Here is a 22,332-nt window from a genome sequence, read left to right on the forward strand (position 1 = left end):
TCTCCACGTGAAGACACAGGAAATGCTCCCAGGTCCCCTCAGTAGGACCTGCTTGTGCTTCTGCAAGAAGGAAGAGATGCACTTTGGATTAAGCACAGACTATTAGGAACTGTGCTTGGCCATGGTACACAATCCAGGTGAAATTTTCTGAACTCAGGGCAGAAAAGGGCAGAGAACATGGCAGTGTTAGAGACGGGGTAATTACAACCCCCAACGAGCATTAAGTGATTAACAGTCGCAACTCAGAGCAATTGTTGCCAGGGATGCTATTGAATCCTGCCATGTGGCTGCTCAGTGGGAGAACCATTTTCAGCTCCAATGCAAGTGGGAAATATCTCTGCCTGCCAAAACGGGTTAGCCCTTATTCTATCCTACACAGCTGTAGACTTAGCTACCACCAGCCACGAAGTGCTCAGGTTGTAGAGATAGAGCGGAGGCCTTAAAACAGCCTTTCCTGGATTTAGCAAATCAAGTCTCCTAACTCTGTAATAAAGAGCCTGAAGCGAAGAGGGGCCTGAAGCAAAGCCCAATACAGACACCTGGACAAGGGCAATCTAGGACATGAGAAGAGGACACAAATTTGATGAGAACTCTTCCCTTTATCATACTGGATAAAAGCTATCTTAAGCTTCTTGGTGAGCGGGGCTAGAGGCTTATTCTCAAACCTTAATCATTATTTATAGATAGGGGCCTAGAAACTAGTGTAATAAACTGTATGCAGCTCTCTTTAGAGTATTTGATGCTTTTGAGTGTCTTTACGAAATCCCTGACGAAAGGAATCCCTGTCAGTATTGCTGTACATAACCTTGGACTGGATGAACTTGGCTTCACAATTCTCGAGTCTACCTTAAATTGGTTCTCATGGCATCATTCCTGCTCCCCAAAGTCTATTCTTCACATAGTAGCCAGAGATTTATTGATCATGAGACGACGGCTCACTTCTGATCAAAAGTCATGAATAATCTCCAGAGGCACTCAGAATAAATTTCGAAGTTCTTTCCATGGCCTAAGGCCACTCAATAATCTGACCCTCAGCTGTCTTTCTGATCTCATCTGCTATCACTGTCATCAGAGGCCTTATCTGACCACCCTATCTAGAGTGTCCCTGCCCTACAACCACGTCCTATCCCCTACCCTGCCTCATGTTTCTTAAAGCACCTGCATTCATTGGGCATATTATATATTTCCTTTGTTATTACATGTCTCCTTTCTTACAAAGTAGGACTCAGAGAATGGGGACATTGTATGTCCTGTAACATGCAGGAGAGTGGGTGGTAAATAGAAAAACTAAACAGAAGTTGGTTGAATTGATGAATTTAAAATGCTTGTTCTACAAGTGGACAGAGCAGGTAGCAAGCCTCTATTACAAAATGTTGATTTAGCCATTATTTTCTCTGGATGAGCAAGATATAACAATTGCTTCTCTCTATACAACCAGATCACAAGTTAAAACATTTGCAGTCTACTTGGTATGATAGCAATCTATTTGGCATAATTTTCTGCTTTTGTTCTCTATGCTCTTCTGTAGACTGGTATTTGATAGGTGCCTACAACATTTGTAAAGCATCCCTTCACTTACTATGGGGTATGGGATTCTGCATAGTTTTTAAAAATTAAAAGCACCCCTGAAAACATCAATAAAATTGATGTTCGGTCAGTAAGATCTTTGGTTTACTTAGTTTGTGGAAAGACTTCATGCAATATATGCCATGGTATAATCTTTTACAACATTGTTGTAGTTTATTCAATTTCAAGATTGAGTTAAAGAGTACAGAGTAAGTATCTTTCACTCATTAAAAAATACACAAGGGTATACTTTTAAAAATTTAAATATTAGGGTGAGACATTCAAGACATGAAAGTAATTGGGATGTTAGTTATGAATTGGGTAGCAAATAGTTGTTTTCTTTATGTGCAAGATTATGACACTTGGCAACTTTAAATTTTACAAAAATTTCACATTTATTATCCCATTTTATTTTCAAAATATTCCTATGGGTTTGATATTATTATAAACCTCTTTTTTCTAATGGATGAAGTAACAAGTTCAGAAATGCTAAGCAGCTTACCCAGTAAAAAAGAGAGAGAGAGAAGGCAGCAGAGCCAGGATTCTAGTTAAAGAACATCCACTTCACTTCCTGGAGTTTTCTCTTTCCCTCTGCACCCTCCCTAATGGAAACAGTGCTTCAAATGTTACTGGTCAGGAAAACAAATAAAATTGTTTCCATGGTCTTAGATGTCAAAGCTAGCAGATGAAAAATGTTTAGAAATTAGAAAATCAATTATTTGATTTACAGGAAACTGTTTAATGCAGTCTATTATGGAGAAGATTTTGAACATTCCCACTTTTAATTGAACTGCATATTCTTTTCACTATACAATAGCATATTTATAATTAATGACTAAACTAGTTAAATGCAAGAGAGCTAGGATAACTCAACAGTACCTTTAGGAATATTCTAAACTCCTAAAACTTGCAACAGACCATATATTACTAAAACACTGCAGCTAAAAAGCTCCTCCTTAGCTCCTACAACCTCCAAGCTGTAAAACACCGCAAGATGCAAATGATCCAGTTAAATTATATCCCCAACATAAGGTTTTCACTAATTACATTTAAGAGAAAAACATTGCCTAGAAATTTCCTGAAGTAACACTGATACCAACCGCTTGTTTGAATGCTGCTCAGAATTATTGCTTAGTTCTCCATGAATTTAGATAAAAATTGTTAACAAGATGGATTTTATAAGACTGTAAGTTGTAAAGATCATGTATATATATATTTTTTGTCGTAAGTATCATTAACATTTTATTTAATTTAAACTATATAAGTATTCTGATATTTCAATTCTGTAAGTCAAAAGTTGAACTTTCATGTTAAAAAGAGTCAATTTCTTTTAGCATGGTACTACTTTGATATAAATCAAGGCAAACAACACTGAACTAAGAGTTAATTAAAGGTAGAGCCTAGTTTTTTTAATCGCCTGAGTGAATTTAAGTGATTTTTTTAAACTATAAAATGGAATGAGCACACTTGAACTCTACCAGTTCTATAATAATATGCTCATATGATCTAGACATAAGACTTCTCAAAAATTCTACTCAACTCACACCCATGAACGTTTAAGTTAATATGAAAACACTCCTGACCTGTTACAAGTCTCATGCACTTTATTCTGAGAACAAGATCTCAGGGCATTGTTTAAGATTTATTTATTTTATTTATACACAAGTCTCCCAACTTAGTGTTTTATTATACAATCTGAAAGCAACAAATTGGAGATGTAAAGAATGCAGGAAGCGTGTACCTTTATAGTGGAGATAAAACAGTGTAATAGAAGAGCAATCAACAGAAATAAAAGCCTGCCTATAAAATGTATTGTAGCCCTGACCGGTTTGGCTCAGTGGATAGAGCATTGGCCTGTGGACTCAAGGGTCCCAGGTTCGATTCCGGTCAAGGGCATGTACCATGGTTGCGGGCGCATCCCCAGTAGGCGGTGTGCAGGAGGCAGCTGATCAATGTTTCTCTCATCGATGTTTCTAACTCTCTATCTCTCTCTGTAAAAAATCAGTAAAATATATTTTAAAAAATGTATTGTAATGGTTATTGGTGCTAACGATCACCACTATTAAGAAAAGGTTAAATTATTCAGTAGATTCTACTTAAAAAGCAGGGTCGGTATATCATTTTAGAAGTAACACTGAAATTTTTATTTTAAATTTCTAAAGTAAGACATTGAATAGATAAGTCTGTGTTCTGAAACCTATAAAATTAACGTAAAATTATTTTTTCCAGATTGTTCTAAATAAATAACGTATTATTCTTGATTGAAATCTAGAGTTTAAGGGACAGGAACTCTAGCTTTTTGGAATTTTGATGAAATGTGACATTCTAGTTTAAGGAGCTCCATTGAAATTTTCTGTGTAATAAAGATTTAGAAGGTTATAGCAATGGTCAGGGTTCCCTTTCACTTTCTGTGGTGGAAGAAAAGACTTGTCTTAATATCAAGATTTTAAGGAATTAATTTGGTGCCTCCCAAGGTAATGAACACACAGGATATCACAGGTACCTGCCACAGTCCCAGGTGGTTAAAGGAAATGAACCTGATTGTAATCAAGAATATTTTTCTTTCTTCAGGGTATTAGTCAGGGATCCAGGAGGAAGCAGAAGGCATGCACAAATTAGAGTAACTCCACAGGGCCTAACCAAGGGGCCACTTACAGAGATGTGAGCAGGGAGTAGGAAACGACAAGAGTTGGTGCAAGTGTTCTGAGGCTGGTGACAGGGGAGGCTGTAAGGACCCCTAAGTCTGAAAGGACAAGGGAGGGGACAGTTACCTGGATTCAATAGAGAAGTCTACTCTGAGAAGAAGTACCTCAGGTGAAGGACATACCAGCCTGGGGTAATCTCACAGAGGAAGATCTGAAGAGAATACATCCGAATGTCATTCTCCGCCTGACCTCACAGGAGGAGGGCAGAGAATCTTGGCACCAAACAAGGCAGCCTCTTGCGGCACCAAACAGGGAAGAGAACAGTGGAGAGTGAGCTTAAAGGGAAACACTCAGAAAATACCCAGCATCCTTAGCCCCTTGAGGTTTTAAAAGGTGCACTTCATAAGAACATGTACACATTGGTAAAGGAAGACAGAGGAGGAAGTGCCTAGTAGAAAGGAAAGAGTGGGAGATAAGGGCATGCTAGGTGACAGAATGTAATCAACACTAATAAAAGAGAAAAATGGTAATTCGTGTACGAGCTACCCTTTTCATTGGCTAATCAGGGCTATATGCAAATTAACTGCCAACAAGATGGCGGTTAATTTGCATATGTAGGCACAATGCAGGGAGGCGAAAGGGAAAGCAGGAAGAAGCCCCCTGCCACTGACAGTGATCGGAAACCCAGGGGGGAGCTAAGAGCTGAGGGGCAGGGCAAAGGTGGCCCTGGGGCCGCCTCTGCCCTGCCCCCCAGCCATGATCGGAGAATCAGGTGCCTTTGCCGCCCTGGCCAGTGATAGCAAGAAGTAGGGGTGGAGCCAGCAATGGGAGCTGGGCACGGTCGAAGCTGGCAGTCCCAGGAGCTAGGGGTCCCTTGCCTGGGCCTAAAGTGGAGCCCACGATCGCAGGGCCGCTGCAGCTGCGGGTTCCCGCTGCCCGGGCCAGACGCCTCAGCCAGAGGCGTCCTGCAGGGGCAGGGGCGGAGCCCGCGAGATCGCGGCACCCCCCGCTGCCACTGCAGTTCCCCGATGCCTGGGCCGGACGCCTAGGCCAGAGGCGTCAGGCCTGGGCAAGGGGCCAATCCTGCGATTGGAGGGTGATGGGGGTCAACGCCTGAGGGCTCCCAGTATGTGACAGGGGGCAGGCTGGGCTGAGGGACACTCCCCCACACACACACACCCAGTGCACGAATTTCGTGCACCGGGCCCCTAGTCTATATAATAAAAGAGAAACATGCAAATTAACTGTCCCTCTGCTACACTCAAGCCACGCCCACAATCCACACCCATCAGCCAATCAGGAGCGAGTATGCAAATTAACCCAACTAAGATGGTGGTGGCCATGGAGCTGGAGTGAGCAGGAGTCTTGGGTTGCCCCTGGCAATGGAGGAAGCCAAGCTTCCTGCCTGCCCTGGCCGGCCCTGGGCTCCGCTCAAGGCTACAAAGTTTCAATTATAGAAGAGAATAAATCCCAGATACCTGCTTCCAGCTGGCCATGGCCTCTGCTCAAGGTTACAAAGTTTCAATTATAGAAGATAAATAAATCCCAGAAAAAAAGCAAAAAGCAAAAAAAGAGAGGCTGGGAGCTTGGGTTGCCGTAGGACTTGGCCAGCCTGAAAACGGCCATCAACCCCTCACCCAGGCTGGCCAGACACCCCAGTGGGACTCCCCCACCCTGAAGGGGCTGTGGGCAGCCTGAAAACAGCCCTTAACCCCTCACCCATGCTGGCCACACCCCCATGGGGTGAGGGTTCCTGCTGGGGGGCTTGGCCAGCCTGCAAACAGTCATCAGCCCCTCACTCAGGCTGGCCAGGCACCCCAGCGGGACCTCTACTCTGATCCGGGACACCCTTCAGGACAAACCAGCTGGCCCCTACCCATGCACCAGGCCTCTATTCTATATAATAAAAGGGTAATATGCAAATTGACCCTAACAGCAGAATGACTAGGAATGACTGGTCACTATGACACACACTGACCACCAGGGGGCAGACGCTCAATGCAGGAGCTGCTCCCTGGTGGTCAGTGTGCTCCCACAGGGGGAGCTCTGCTCAGCTACAAGCCAGGCTGATGGCTGCCAGACAGCGGTGGTGGCTGGAGCTTCTCCTGCCTCCTCAGCAGCACTAAGGATATCTGACTGCAGCTTAGGTCAGCTCCCCGCTGGCAAGTGGACATACCCCGAGGGCTCTTGGGCTGCCAGAGGGATGTCTGACTGCCAGCTTAGGCCCAATACCCTGGGGAACATGCCTAAGCCAAAAGGTGGACATCCCCCAAGGGGTCCCAGACTGCGAGAGGGCACAGGCCTGGCTGAGGGAGCCCACTGAATGCACAAATTTTTGTGCACTGGGCCTCTAGTATACATCATAAAAAGAAAAAACAAAACCAGTATCTACTCACAAAGTCACAGCATACAGTAACTAAAAAGATTTAAATTACTCCTCACACAAAACTTTCTGACCCAAGTAGACAAATACAACCTAAAGGTAGCTCCTACCCTAGTAACAGGTCAGCCATGTTTAGCACCAAGATCTACTTTCCTATTTAAAATGTAAGCTACATCAACAACTAAAAACATATCCTGAGATATCATTCTGCTAATACTTTGCAGTTAACATACAGTGAGAATTTACAAATGTCTGGTTCTGTGCTAAGGACGTATCTTGTTTAGTTTATTTAACAAATTATGGTTGGCCTTCTTGCCTTGTCATAATTCCCATTGAACAGATAAAAGAATTATAACTTAGAGATTTATTAACATGCTCAAAGCCATATAGGCTACACTGCTTCAATGGGAGAGAGAGAGAGAGAGAGAGAGAGAGAGAGAGAGAGAGAGAGAGAGAGAGAAAGTGTGTGGAGGGAGGGGTTAGATGGCAATTGTAATCTTTATAGAGGTAGAACAATGAAATTTAGATTGTAAATTATGTAGATACAAAGAATTTGGAAAAAAATCATCTTGCTTTATAATCAACCACAAATATCATGATTAAAATATTGTTACCTTTCACTACCAAGTTCTGAATGACATTCTTTCACTGAATCAAAATATCACACTGTGCTTACCTAACAATTCTGTATTTATTTAAAAAGCATGGCATCAGTGTTGAATTAAGTCTAAATTTGGTGGCACAAATTTAAGTTTTGTTTTGTGTTTTTCTAAAATATATTTTATTGATTTTTTACAGAGAGGAAGGGAAAGGGATAGAGAGTTAGAAACATAGATGAGAGAGAAACATCGATCAGCTGCCTCCTGCACACTCCCTACTGGATATGTGCCCGCAACCAAGGTACATGCCCTTGACTGGAATCAAACCTGGGACCCTTGAGTCCGCAGGTCGACACTCTATCCACTGAGCCAAACCGGTTAGGGCACAAATTTAAGTTTTAAATATGCTTAATTCTGATTTTTCATTTGGTGAAATAGAACACTGTAATCAATATTACAGAAATCTACTGCTTAAACTGATATTAGAAAGGCTAATATAATCGTTGTAGGCTATTTTAAAGCCAATTTATCTTTAGTTTTTCACTTGAAATGCAAAATATAGTCAAAACAGACTGAATGGACACTGAGCCTTGTACTCTAAATGTACACAGGTGTGTACATAAATGAAACAAAGTTTCTTTTAACAGTTGGCCTGGGTTGAGCAAATATTAACATCAAGAAGAGTCAGGCTTTAAAACTCTCATAATTTTGTGATAGTCTATGGTAGACTCTATTATTTTAAACTTAATTTAAATTTAATTGTGTATTGCAACATAGATTCTTCCTATTAATGCCTGCAAAATGGCTAAAAGACCTGACAGATAAGGTCCGGGAGTTTATTTGCATCATTTGCATTAATAATTGGTGGCAGCCCGTTAGCAGATGTGATATCTGTGACATTCCAGGGTCAGGTTTACAGCAGAGATGAAATAGGACATTAGGAATGCCCTCAGGGGAACAGATGTGGACAATCCGCAGGCCTGTGGCTACGATACTGCCGGCTGCACCCAGGAGATCTTGCAAAACAGTTCCTGATCAAAAAGATCGATTCCTTACAGCCCTGCTTTCCACCACATTGTTTTCCTTAGAATGAGGTTGGGATTTTGCCTCCCCCTTTAAAATGTTATTCCATAGTTAACAAACTTTATAAGAGAGTTCACTGATAGCTAAACGCAAAAATATACAGTATTATCCTAATCTTGAGGTTGGTCCAGGATGGTTGGGGAAAGAAAAATATTCACAGAAATAAGAAAAATTAATTTTTTAGACGTTTAAAGAAATGTTAGTAATCTCTCTATATAAAAGCCTAAGAAACCGGCCGACTGGCTGATCAGTAGCTATGATGCACACTGATCACCAGGGGGCAGACGCTCATCGCAGGAGCTATGAGCTGCAGTGACTTGGCAGCTGTGGTTCCTTGGGAAATGCACCTGGAACCAGAGAGGAAGGAGCCCAACTCCGGGGTGTGTCACTCAAGAACCGCCCTCTCACAATCCAGGACCCCTTGGGGGATGTCAGAGAGCCAGTTTTGACCCAATCCCTGCAGGCCAGGCCTAGGGACCCCACTGATGCACAAATCTGTGCACCAGGCCTTTAGCCCACTGGCTCCCCACTTCAGGTCTGGATCCCCTGGGGCTTCTAGCCTATTGCATAGATCATGGATCTGGTCCTTACAGAAATTTTTCAACTCGATTAGCTAATGATGAGATGCGCAGGACCTACTGGCTGTGGCCCCAATGTCTGGTGCCCGCGCTGGCCCATCCACTTAATATTGATTTCCAGTGGAGGTAGTGAATTTTCCCACTACCATTATCGGCTAGGAAACTGGCCATGGCTTCCCTCCTACCGGGCAGACAGTAGCACCAGCAGGCAACCTCCGGGGAGGGAAGGAAGCGGAGGAGCGGCTCAGGTGGGAAGGAGGTTCCCGCCACAGGACTTGTCCTGGGCAGAAGGGCCTGGGCGGGAGCCTGATATTGAGCAGGGTCCTGCCCTAGGCCAACTAGATTCCATGCTAAGTAAACCCTGTTTGCTAAATAATTGCATTTTGTAACTAAATGCCCACAAGTCATCAGTTACCGCCAAACTTAGGGTAAAGTGAGATGAAAGAAGCAAGACAGATACAGAGAGAAAGTGACATAATATTGGGAGAAGAGAGGAGGGAACCGGATTCCAGGGTGCGTCACCCGAGAACAGCCCTCTTGCAATCTGGGACCCCTTGGGGGATGTTGGAGAGCCGGTTTCAGCCCGATCCCCACAGGCCAGGCCGAGGGAACCTACTGGTGCATGAATCCATGCACCAGGCCTCTAGTGTGAAATAAAACACATTACTTTAAACCAAAGCTCAGCTAGTGCATTTAGTACTCTGAATGGTTGGTACAATGGACACAAGTTTCTTGTATTTGTCATGTCAAGGCCTACTCTTTCAAACAGTATTTGACAGATCCTTAGAAGGTAACACATTCAAGCATTTATAGTTGCAAACAAGGTGAATGTGGTTATACATATACACCTTCCTTTCTTGTGAGAATTCCTGAGTGTCTAAAACATGGTTGATGCTGAAAAATGTTCATTGAATGGATGAGCAAATAAATAAATAGGCAAAATAAAATTAGTACGGTTAAAAAAAGCTTTTCCTTTAATTTCAATGACTTCTTGAGTGCATGAGACTACGTTTAAATATTAAAAATACATTAGTCTTTATAATGATTGACTTTCTGAAAAAATATTTTAATAATATACTCACAGTTTTAAAATAAAATGTATATAAAGAAATATGTTGGCAAAAGCATTCCTTTTCTATATTCATTCCATTTTTACCATTATTCCAATAAGTAATTAATATTATTAAATTCTTGTGGGTTTTTACATAGATTTTTTGTATATATAATTGAATGTAAATAAATATTTCTCTTTCACATTACAGACATAGGTACACATACACACCATTCTTTAAGTGATTTTTTTTCCTAAGTTGGAGGTATTTCTGTTGTGCAAGAGGTGATAGGCTTGAAATATTTGTCCTATATAGTAAGATAATCCTAAAGTAAAAATTATTTTTTGGACATAATATTAAGACACACCTTTATTATTTCCTTTGTCATTCTATTTGAAATTTAAAAATGCTGGATAATTTCTGTTAAAAATATAAATCATCCTTATATAGAAATAATTTATTAGCAAGGGAATTATGAATATAAAATATGTGACTCTTGTTTCAATTTGATAGAATTTTTGACAATAAATTAAAAATATTCTTGGTTTATTTTACAAATAAATTTGTGCCATAGACTGACTAATAAAAAAATAACCTGTCTATAGAAAGTAGTTAATGTTAACAAATATAACTAAGCATACGTTTATTAATTTGTAATCAGACGGGTACATCACTACATTGTTTGTTTTTCCAGTGGTAGATTTGTACTTACATACATTCTTACACTTGACCTTCTATGAAAATTTGTTTTAAAATTAACCACTAAGTGCTCATATATGCCATGCAGGGTGCAAGAGATGCCTAAGATAATTGCTTCTTCCAGAAATCAGAGGCAAGTGGCAGACAATAAAACATACACTTCTAGAATGTGGACATAAGTGCAACAGATAATGCTTTCATTATCATATATTACCTTCTTTTCATTTCCATTGCTCCCAGCCTCAATCAGACTTTATTTCATCTAATTTACACTGCTGTTAAACTCCTTCCTGACGTCCTCTATTTCATAATCCTCCACTCCTATCCACTAAACACACCAAAATGCCACACAAGATAATATTTCCAGTAGTTTCACTCCTCTAATAAAAACAAAATAAATGTGAGCCCCTATGGTATTGAAGGTCCTATTGATTGTAGTTAAAAGATCACATTCTACTTTGGGTTCTCTTTTGTGCCTTCATCCCATATTCCCATTCACAGGTCTACTGTTTTTCACCCTGAAAACATTCTAGTCTCAATTTATTCTCTTTACCTCTGCTGTTTTCTCTTCAGGGAACATCTATCTCCTTTTTTTCAGAATTCTATCATCATCCAAAGGTGATCTTAAATACTATTTTCATCTGAGATACAATCTGTGCCAAAAAGTGTGTGTGTGTGTGTGTGTGAGTGTGCGCGAACGCGCGCGTGTGTTTGTGTGTGTGTGTGTAGACAACACTACGTTCACTACGTTTGTGGATATTATCAAGAAATGATTAGACAGTATTATTTATATATTGACATATACTCTATTTTTTGGTATACTGGTTCTTCCATTGATTAAATTTATTAGCCAAAATTTGTATTTTATTAGTTTTTATTTCCACTTTGAAGAAAGTATAAAATTAACTTTGCACATAGAGGATTCTCAGTAAATATTTATGTAATCAAACTGAAGTTATTTAAATCAAATGCTATAGAAAAAAATAATTTCATTTAATAAACTGGCCTAGATAGATTTTTTGAATAAGACTTTGGGCAGGCCTTTGGATATATGGAAAAATGTGACAGATTCCATGATGAAAATTTGGTGGTGTGAGACACATACAATAATTAAAAATTATTTGATAAAAAGCAGCTACTCTTATTTCCACAAAGTTCTATGTTCAATAATTATGAGAAGGAAAAAAAAGAGGTCCATAGTACTGATATTAATATGCTAGTAAAGCAGGACTTGATATTCATGATATTCATTAGAAATTAAAGATATATCAACTATTTCTTTACAAATTGATGACAAATGTTTTTTTCTACTAAATTTTGATTAAGTTTGAGATTTGTAGTTACATAAAGACACTCTTTAAAAACTCATACATGATTATTCTATATAATAAAAGGCTAATATGCAAATAGACCAAATGGCGGAACCGAACAATTGGTCGCTATGATGTGCTCTGATCACCAGGGGGCGTGTGCGGAACATGGTAGGTATTGGCTGTGGCAGGATGGTGGAGCAGATGAGCGGGGGAACCAGACCAAGGTGGGGAGCCAGTCGCTGTCATTGGGGAGAGCCTCTGGGGGTTACTGAAAATACAGTCCTGCCCAGCACTCACACCTGCTGCTGGCGCTGGGCCCCCTCGCACCTGCAGCTGGTGCCAGACCCATCACTTGCACCTGCTGCTGGTGCCCAGTGCCAGCCCCGCTCACTTGGCTCCATCAGCGGGTGTGAATGGCTACTGGTCCTGATTGCCCCTGAGGGCTTCTCCACCTCCCCCTGCTCCTGAGGGGCAATCGGGGCAGCAGCCACTACTCACAGCCACCGACAGTGCCAGTCACAATTGCTCTGCGCTGTCAGCGAGTGGGAGCAGTGGCGGCAGGAGCGGGGCTGCCGCAGACAGGGGACAGGGGAAGGGGCAGGGCGGGGTCACAGAGGATGGACCAAGACCCAGTTCTATGCCTACTGCAGCCTCACAGCCCACAGTTCCTTTTACGGTGCACGAATTCGTGCACTGGACCCCTAGTTTCAAATAAAAAAGTATAAGAATGTTTTTTTTTCAAGATCTGTGCTCAAGTAGGTAGTTATTTATACTGTCATCAGTGTCTCCTAATACATAAATAGTAAATATATTAATTCAAATATATGTTTTTATTTGGTATGTAAATTCTTTTATATCTATGTTTACATAGCTGGATAACCTAGGTTTCCACAGGATTTGGGTGAGTGAGGGCATGTTATTATATTTATTTCTTTCTTTTTTCCTTCTTCTTTGTATAAATGTCTATAATTTATGTATAAATTTATTTAAAGTTAAAGAAAGGTTACAGTTGAAAGTTTCTTAAGCAAATATCAACCTATATCATTTTTTCTCATTTTATAATCTGAATATATATAATTGTTTCACGATTTTTCAAAAGTTAAAAGAGGTGTTTTTTGTTGTTGTTGTTTTTTTTAATATATTTTATTGATTTTTTACAGAGAGGAAGGGAGAGAGATAGAGAGCCAGAAACATCAATGAGAGAGAAACATTGATCAGCTGCCTCCTGCACGCCCCCACTGGGGATGTGCCTGCAACCAAGGTACATGCCCTTGACCGGAATCGCCCCCGGGACCCTTGAGTCCACAGGCTGATGCTCTATCCACTGAGCCAAACTGCTTCTAGCTCAAAAGTTAAAAGAGGTTTTTAATTAAATACTATGCTAGCCATGAAAATGATAGTCCTGTATATTGTGGATTTTGGTCCCATAGCCAAGACATTTAGGTTTCATTATTATCTTCTCAATAAAACACTCATAAGCTGTATTTGGAACTGTGTGTTGCTCAATGTTCCAGTTAAAGGGAAATGTCATTTGACTAGAATAATATAATAATACATTTCATTATCTGCCTATTTACTTTTCTTTCTAGAATACTGAAATAAAACTGTCCTTACACGTGGTATGCAGAATAAAGGCACCCCAAAAATAGCCACATCCTGATTCCCAGAATCTGTGAATGTTACCTACATGGCAAAAGGAATGTTTCAGATGTGATTAAGATTATAAACCTTGACCCTGGCCTGTGTGGCTTAGCCTCTGAGCATGGACCCAATAACCAGGAGGTTACTGGTTCAATTCTAGGTCAGGGCACATGCCCTGGATGCAAGCTCGATAGCCAGTAGGGGGGGGGTGTAAGAGGTAGCCGATTGATGCTGTGCCTCTCTCATCAATGTTTCTCTCTATATACACCTTCTCCTTTCTTCTCGCTCTAAAAATCAATAAAAACATATTATTTAAAAATGATTATAAACCTTGGGATGGGGATATTATGCTAGATTACCCAAGTGGGCCCAGTCTAAACAAAGGAATTACTGTGGCTCCTAGAAGCAGGAGAAAAGGAAATGGATCTTCCCTAGTGACTCCCGAAAAGAACACAGACCTGATTTTTATCTAATTAGACTATGTCAGACTTATAACCTGCAGAACTGTAAGATGATAAATGTGTTGTTTTAAGACACTAAACCTGTAGTGAATTTTACAGAAGAAATAGAAAATTAATAAATCAGGCATATGGAAGAGTTGAAAATAAAACTGAAGGTGTTATTAATATTTACTGAAAACAAACATGTCCAAATTGAAGTTTCCACAAAGAATCCCTACTTTTTTAAGGACCAGTTTAAAACACAAAAACTTACAAATGTTAAAAAAAAAAATCCAGTATCAATTTCTTAAAAGGTTATACTAATTTTTAGACTTCATTTGGAGGTTACTTACCCCTGATCTTAAATATATGAACAAAACATGCTTCAAATAATTTTTGGTATCCCTAGTACTTAGACCATACCAAACACTCAAAATATTTGTTGAATGAATTAAAGAGGAAATAATATAAGATTGGGGAATCAAGAGAAATAATGTAACAATTAATTGTTACCTGTTTTTATAGAATTCTAGAAGGTATTATGTTTTTTACAACAGTAAAAATAACTGCTCACCATTTTTACCCTAGTAGAAATATAAATAATAAGGTAAAACAACATGAAATCAAGAGTCATAATATCTTTGAAATATATTCCAGGTTCAAATTTCTTCTTTGTTACTTAATATACAGATCACAATGGAGACCATAAAATAAAAACACAACTGGAAATGTTATTATTATCTAATGCAATAAACTGGCAGTATAAATTTTAAAATTAACTTATCATATAATTATAGTGAAAATATGATCCCAAATACCGATTTTAATTAGTAAAATATTGATAGGCAAAAAAACATAAAAGGAGCTACTTTGAATTTAAGTATAATGCTCTTATTTTTTTAAAAAATAATGCCTCGCCCTAACCGGTTTGGCTCAGGGGACAGAGCGTCGGCCTGAGAACTGAAAGGTCCCAGGTTTGATTCCGGTCAAGGGCATGCACCTTGGTTGCGGGCACATCCCCAGTAGGTGTGCAGGAGGCAGCTGATCAATGTTTCTCTCTCATTGATGTTTCTACCTCTCTATCCCTCTTCCTTCCTCTCTGAAAAATATCAATAAAATATATTTTAAAAAAATAATGCCTTGTCTATATTCATAACTTCTATATTTTAAGCTTATAAATTATGGCAATACTTAGACAAAAGATGGTAAATACATAAAGACAAGTTGGTAGTAAAAAATTAAATTCCTCCCTTTAAAAACCAACAAATAAAAATAATTCAGCAATCTAATCTTTGGGATCAGCTCTCTAATTCCATTTCTATAATTTTATCCTGGACAAATAATTTCAAATAAAAACAAACAAACAAATGTATAGCCCTAGCCAGTTTGGCTCAGTGGATAAAGCACCAGCCTGTGGACTGAAGGGTCCTGGGTTCAATTCTGATCAAGGGCATATATCTTGGTTGCAGGCTAGATCCTCAGCCCTGGTTGGGGCGCATACGGGAAGGCAACCAATCAATATTTCTCTTTCTCTGTTTCTCCCCCTCCTTTTCACTCTCTCTAAAAATCAATAGACAAATATCCTCGGGTGAGGATTAATAAAGAACAACAAAAAAACAGTTATATAAAAAACACAATAATTTTTAGTATAACAAAATTTATGCCTAACTCAAATGTCCAACAATAAAAGAACGGTTAGGTAAATGGATCATAAATGTAAACATCATGCATCAAAACAAATATAGCATGAAAGAAAATAAGTGGAAATATTTTAAAACTTAGTTTGATCTTAGTAATTTTAAAAATGCATTAAAAAATTTAAAAGCAATATTTCATGATATTATATATAATTGATAGCATTATAGAGACTTTAACTCTGTGCTTTTTTCCAAATTTTTCATATTAAAGTTATTTACAACCAGTAAAAGCATTTTGTAATTAAAACTCTAATGTAAAAAATCACTTGTTGACCATTCAGCATTTCAAATACTGTAAGTGTGTCTATTCCAAAAAAGTTTTTGAAGGAATGGGCTGTTTTAGACCAAACCAAAGACTTTTCAAAATATTATCAAAATACATTTTAGGCTTGATTTGAGGAACACATTCATCTTAAATAAGCCAATATTAACTATGAGGTAATGAAGTGCTGGGAATAGGTGACAAATAAGTATTTTATTTTATTTATATTTATTTTTAAAAATGTATCATTATTATTGAAAGTATTCTAGATGTCCCCTTTTAAAAACCTATTGACCCCCTCCACCCTGTATCTCCTCAGGTCTTCATTGAACTATTGTCTGTGTCCGGGGGTTATGCATATATGCATATAAATTCTTTGGTTACTCTCTTCCCACCCCCTACCTCCTCTCTTTCCTCTGAAATTCATCAGTCTGTTCCATGCTTCTATGTCTCTGGATCTATTTTTTTAGTCAGCTTATTTTGTTCATTAGATCCCACATATAAGTGAGATCATGTGATACTTGTTTTTCTCTGATTGACTTATTTTACTTAGCATAATACTCTCCAGGTATGTCCATTCTGTCTCAAAGGGTGAAATCCTCTTTTTTACTGCTACATAGTATTCCATGGCATAAATGCACTACAGCTTTTTTATCCATTCCTCAAAGGGCACTTGGGCTGTTTCCAGATCTTAGCTATTGTAAATAGACCTGCTATAAACAGCGGGGTGCATATATTCTTTCTGATTGGTGTTTTGGGATTCTTAGAAGAACTATTGTTTTTAGTAACTTGTAAGAACTTTTTTAAAATTTATCCAGTTACTAATGTTAGCTATATACTGTTAGATACCTGAGTTAATACTTGCATGTAATCAAGTCCTACCTTTGCAGGTTCTTTGCACATAAATTCCATGACTTTGTAAACTTACTTCAACAAGCTGGGTAATACTTTGTTTTATATACCACTGCAGGTCAAATAAAAAGCAATATATTAGTAGAACTATTACTTACTGCGGTCGCCCAATGGATATCTCTCCATACTGTGGCTTCCCTGGAGAGATCAGAGATGTCGAACAAATTATCAAGAATCACTTCTCCAATCATGTCATGTCTAGAAAATCTGTCAAAGTCATAAACACTGAAATGCAGTTTTCGGTTGCTTATTTGATCATATGCTACTGGAAATTGAAAAGTTTCATCAAATTGAGGATTTAAAGTCTTTCTGTGCACACGCGTCTGGAATTTCTTTTTTCTATCTGGGAGAAGATACATCTTCACATACGGGTCAGACGTTCCTGTGAAGTCTTTAGCAGGGAGATCTAAAGCTTTGATGAGTTTAACAACCAGAAGTTCATTTTCATAATCATACTGGAGGGTAAAGTTAAGTTTCCCACAGGTTTTGACATCTTCTTTCCTGTTGCCCTCAGAGTCGACTGATTTCTGTTTGTAGAGCTCTGGTTTTATCCTCCCAATGCTGGTTGTTGTTTCTCCTCTTTGTAAAACGGGTTCTGTGCCTATACTAAAATCGACACTGGACACATGCATTTGCCGTGGTAGGTGTCTCTTGAAAGAACTGTGGCTGCACACACAAACATACACACAAGATCATTTAGGTAGACTATTGGTGACAATATTTAATAGTGGCATATAAACTGTCCCCCCCCCCATGATAATGGAAGCATTATATTTATACAAATAAAAGATACACACACACACACACACACACACAGATACTTTAAAAAACCCAGATATGCAATATTCAAAGGAAAGGTCTCCTAAAATTATAGAAACACTGGAAACACACAAATGAAAATATTTATGACCTTTGCAATTTTGTAATTTTAGTTGTAAAGAAAGCAATTACCAACCAGGTTCAATATTTCACAAAATACTATGAATCATCAATTGTCTGGGCATATCTAAATGTAAGCATTGTGTAGAAAAACCATACAGATGGCTGGTTTCTTTTCATCTGGCTATTTATGTCTCATGGATTCCATGTTTCAGTGACTGAGCATTAAAATGAAAAATATAAGTCCACATTTTCTTATAGAGGGTTAATTATTTCTAATACTTAAGATAACTAGATGACTATTTACTTTTAAAAAGCATATATAGTTGTGACAGCCCAAATGAGTCCTTTTTTCAACAGAGAGTGGGCTTTAGAAATTCTAAGGATTAAAAAAAGGTAGAGTTTTAGAATTTGGGACATAATAACATAATCAAGTTTTAAAAATTCAAACTGATATTCTTATAGTTTCACCGAGTCAATATTTCCAGAACATTAGCTCCATAACCGTACTAGTGTTCTGTAAATGTGACTGACATTAAGGTCTGCTACTCTTATACTTCCTCCCTGATTTCTGGCATGAGCCATGTCAACTATGTCTCTCCTCAAAACTTGGTCCCAGGTCTTTTGTTCTTTTCTTTCTTCATCTGTCCATTAGACTAATCATCAGTTCTTGGACTACAATTATTATCTTGAATCTGATGGTTATCTAGATATACTCAGATACACACATTTCCAGTTCCATTCTCTAGTATCTCCAAGAGAGGTTTCTAAATGGATGTCCTAATTTTGTCTCAATTTCAAACAAACTCATTATTTTCTCCGATTTGCTCTCAAACTAGGTCTCTCTTCTAGTCTCTGACAATAGCGTTAACATTTTTTTTTATCAGTCACTCATGTTAGGAAACCTGCAGTATGCTTTGAATCACCTTTATCCATGGGATTTACTGAATTTTCTAAGTCCTGATGATGTTTGCATTGCAACACCACATGTAAATGCCCATTCTGTTCCATTTTTATCGCTACTCAATCCAGATCATCACCTTATACTTTGTTTTCTAGAGTAGCTTTCAGCTGACTTTCCTTTCAGCTCTCTCTTACATTTAAAACCTATCTAGCACTTACTTCAAAATCCTTTACTTACCTGTTGTCTAATTACATCAGGTCTACATATTTTACTAGTATAGCACAAATACTGATGACACTGTTTAATTAATACATGATCCATTGATGCACACATATCATTTAAGAATAATAAAAAGTTAGTAAGTATCCAGAAGTAAGATACCTAACCATGATACCATTTGAGAAGTAGTTAGAGGATCTGACACTGTTAAATCCAGAAAGAAGATTAAGAAGCAGGAGTAGAGAACGAAAATGGGATTAATGCTGGCCATCTTCTAATATCTGAAGTATTGTCATGACATACTTAATAGGATTTATGGGAGTTAAAGGTAGCCAGACTTTGGCTTATATAAAGGAACATTTAAACATATTTAGAGCTGTCTAAAATGGAGAAGTAATAAACTTCCCTGAACAGCAAATGTAGAAACAAAGTTAGATGTTGAACAAAAACATTTCTGTCTCGGGTGAGATGCTAGACCTCTAAGTGTTTTTTTAATATTTAATTTCTATGATCCTCTGTCATTCTGTGGTTCTTTGATAGTTTTATGGGTCTGAATATTTAATATATCATTATTATGTATATTAATAAAATGGAATTTTAAAAAATAAGAATTATAAACTGAGGTGTTCCAAGTTCACTCTCTTACATTTAATTAGCTTATTTTCTCTAACTGGACTGAAATACTGAACAATTAACTGAACACCATAAAAAATGCTTAAGTTGTATTGAAACAAATTCAACCTCTCAATAGTCTCCTTTTATACAGATGAAGAAGACAACCCAAAATGCGCTGTGCGAGTACCAGGGACTTTCTGCCTTTTGCTGTATTATTTATATGGGCTTCTCAAAAAGCTAGAGTGTTGTAATTGCTGGGGGTGGGGAGGTAAAGGGAGATTTAATTGGAAGAAGGTAATAGGGGAGAAAATGATGGAAAAAATAAAAGAAGAAAGAAAGAAACAAAAAAAGGAACTCTAGTTCAGCACATAGGCTGCAAATTAAGGTAATGGTTGAGGCTGGTAAAGTGAAGGAAAAGACCACAGGTGAAAACACACTGCAGCATTCTGCATGATCTTCTCCTCATGCCCAAGATAGAGGTCTTCAGTGTGATGTCTTAGAGCAGCCGTGGGCAAACTACGGCCCGCGGGCTGGATCCGGCCCGTTTGAAATGAATAAAACTAAAAAATAAAAAAGACCGTACCCTTTTATGTAATGATGTTTATTTTGAATTTATATTAGTTCACACAAACACTCCATCCATGCTTTTGTTCCGGCCCTCCGGTCCAGTTTAAGAACCCATTGTGGCCCTCGAGTCAAAAAGTTTGCCCACCCCTGTCTTAGAGACTTCTATTGAAGAGAGAAGGCTTAAGGAAAAAAATTATATTCCAGTATTTTGAAGAAATAATACTCAATGAAAATATGGATGAAATAAAAGATTATTAAAACAGGAAAAAATGAAAAGTATCCTAATATATAAAAAGCCATGGGCCGTCACGACCAAAACAACCAGACGGGTGACAGGCCATTAGGGGGATTAGTGAGGGATGACCAAATGACTCAACAGCAGGCTGCGTGGGGTGACCAGCGCGCCAGGGGGGTTAGTGAAGGATGACCAAACAACTGAATAGCAGGCTGCATGGGGCGACCAGGCTGGCAGGGGGGCAGTTGTGGGCGACCAGGCTGGCAGAGGGGGTCAGTTAGTAGTGACCAGGCTGGTGGCGGGGGGCAGTTGGGGGAAACCAGGCTGGCAGAAGGGGACAGTTGGGGGCGACCAGGCCAGTGCGGGGGGGTAAGTTAGGGGCAATCAGGCAGACAGGCAGGTAAGCAGTTGGGAGCCAGCAGTCCTCGATTGTGAGAGGGATGTCCGGATTGGAGAGGTTGCAGGCTGGGCTGAGGGGACCCTCACTCCCATTCCCCTGTGCACGAATTTCATGCACCGGGCCTCTACTATGCTATAAAATTTTCACAATGAAAAATTAAAGTGTGATCTTCCTCCTCAGATTTTGCCAGTAAAGGTTAATATAGCATTGAGTGCTTACTATGTGCAGGGTACAGCTGTAAATTCTTCATCAACTCACTTGGTCCTCATGTAACCCTATAAGATGCTTAGCATATGTTCCCCATTTTACAAATTAGGCCACTGAGGCATAAGTAATAAGTAACTTATTTAAAGTGACATAGCTAGGCAGGCGCTAAAATTGAAATTTGACCAATTTGTTTGAGGCAGTCTGAGTCTAGTAGCCATGCCCTTTAACCCTGTGCTGACATAGTGGTGGCCCATTTGACTGAATTATTTTAAGTAGCCATCTATATATATAAAAGGCTAATATGTTAAGTGTCCATCTGACCGGTCGCTATGATGTGCACTGACCACCAGGGGGCACATGTGCAACGTGCCATGATGTGCACTGGCCATTTACAGAGAAATGGTACCATGGACCTGGTGCCCACAAAGCAACACTCGACTTCCCCCAAGTGGGACACAGGCCCCACCACCACCCCGGAGTGACACCCCACCAAATCGCAGCCAACGCTGCCGAGATCCCATGGCACAAAATGCGGCCCACAGCCCAGCCCAGCCCTGAAATGGTAGCTGTGGGAGCCAGGTAATGATGTCACATAGCAACACCCAGCTTCCTCTCCATAGCGACTAGCTTCCTTCCAATTTCTTCAGCCCAGGAACACGACTTGCTTTATAGCCAGGTGCAAGCATTTTACACTTAACCAAATGTCTGTGAAGCATTTTCCTGTGCCTCATCTCATTTGATCCTCACAGAAGTCCTGGAGTAGGTAGATAGGAGACTCAGTGGAATCCTATTTTCTTTTCATTAGCCAGAAAACAGAGATTTAGAAAGCTTAGAAACTTGACCTGACTTAAAAGAATTAATAAATGGTGGACCTTGAAAATGACTTCAGGTTTCCTCACTGTGCAAAATATAGTCAAACACTGCTGCAGTTAAATACTTTACCCTTTGTTCTCTCTGCATGATCTACAATAATAATTTGCTTTGTGTTAATATTTACTGCTGTGTTGCTGACAATTACCTGAAAGAGAAGTTGGGATGCTTCACTGGGCTGGAAAAAGTTTAGGTAAATGAAAAAGCAGGTCTAATTAAGCAAGTTTATTCTTTCTATATAAAAGGCTAAGTTGACTCGTGCATGCATGATACATATAAAGCTCTTCCTGGCACCAATCTCACACGTGTGTTTCTATCTGTCATTGTCAATCATGAATTTGGTTGACACTTTTATTATAGAGAAAGGGCGAATAGTGATATTAAAATATTTCTTCTAATTAGTTTCCTTTCAATGTGCATGAATTCATGCAGTGGGCCACTAGGATAAAATAATTAACAAGATTTATAGTATATATTTTATTAAGTTTTTCTACTTACACATGAACTATGACATTATTTAATCCACTAAAGTACAAAGTTTACTTGGTTCAAATAATTTGTGATTT

The 22,332-nt window shown here is 39.0% G+C and overlaps 1 protein-coding gene across 1 annotated transcript in view; it reads right to left on the minus strand.

Moving 5' to 3' along the window:
• Window positions 1-22,332, minus strand: part of SYT10 (synaptotagmin 10) — a 69,790-nt gene that overhangs the window by 17,770 nt on the left and 29,688 nt on the right. The window contains exon 3 of the mRNA XM_059680966.1: window positions 16,969-17,536. Coding sequence (XP_059536949.1) covers window positions 16,969-17,536 — 568 coding nt within the window. The remainder of the gene's footprint in view (window positions 1-16,968; window positions 17,537-22,332) is intronic.

Source organism: Myotis daubentonii, chromosome 2, assembly GCF_963259705.1.
Source record: "Myotis daubentonii chromosome 2, mMyoDau2.1, whole genome shotgun sequence".
In the NCBI taxonomy this organism is placed as follows: Eukaryota; Metazoa; Chordata; class Mammalia; order Chiroptera; family Vespertilionidae; genus Myotis; species Myotis daubentonii.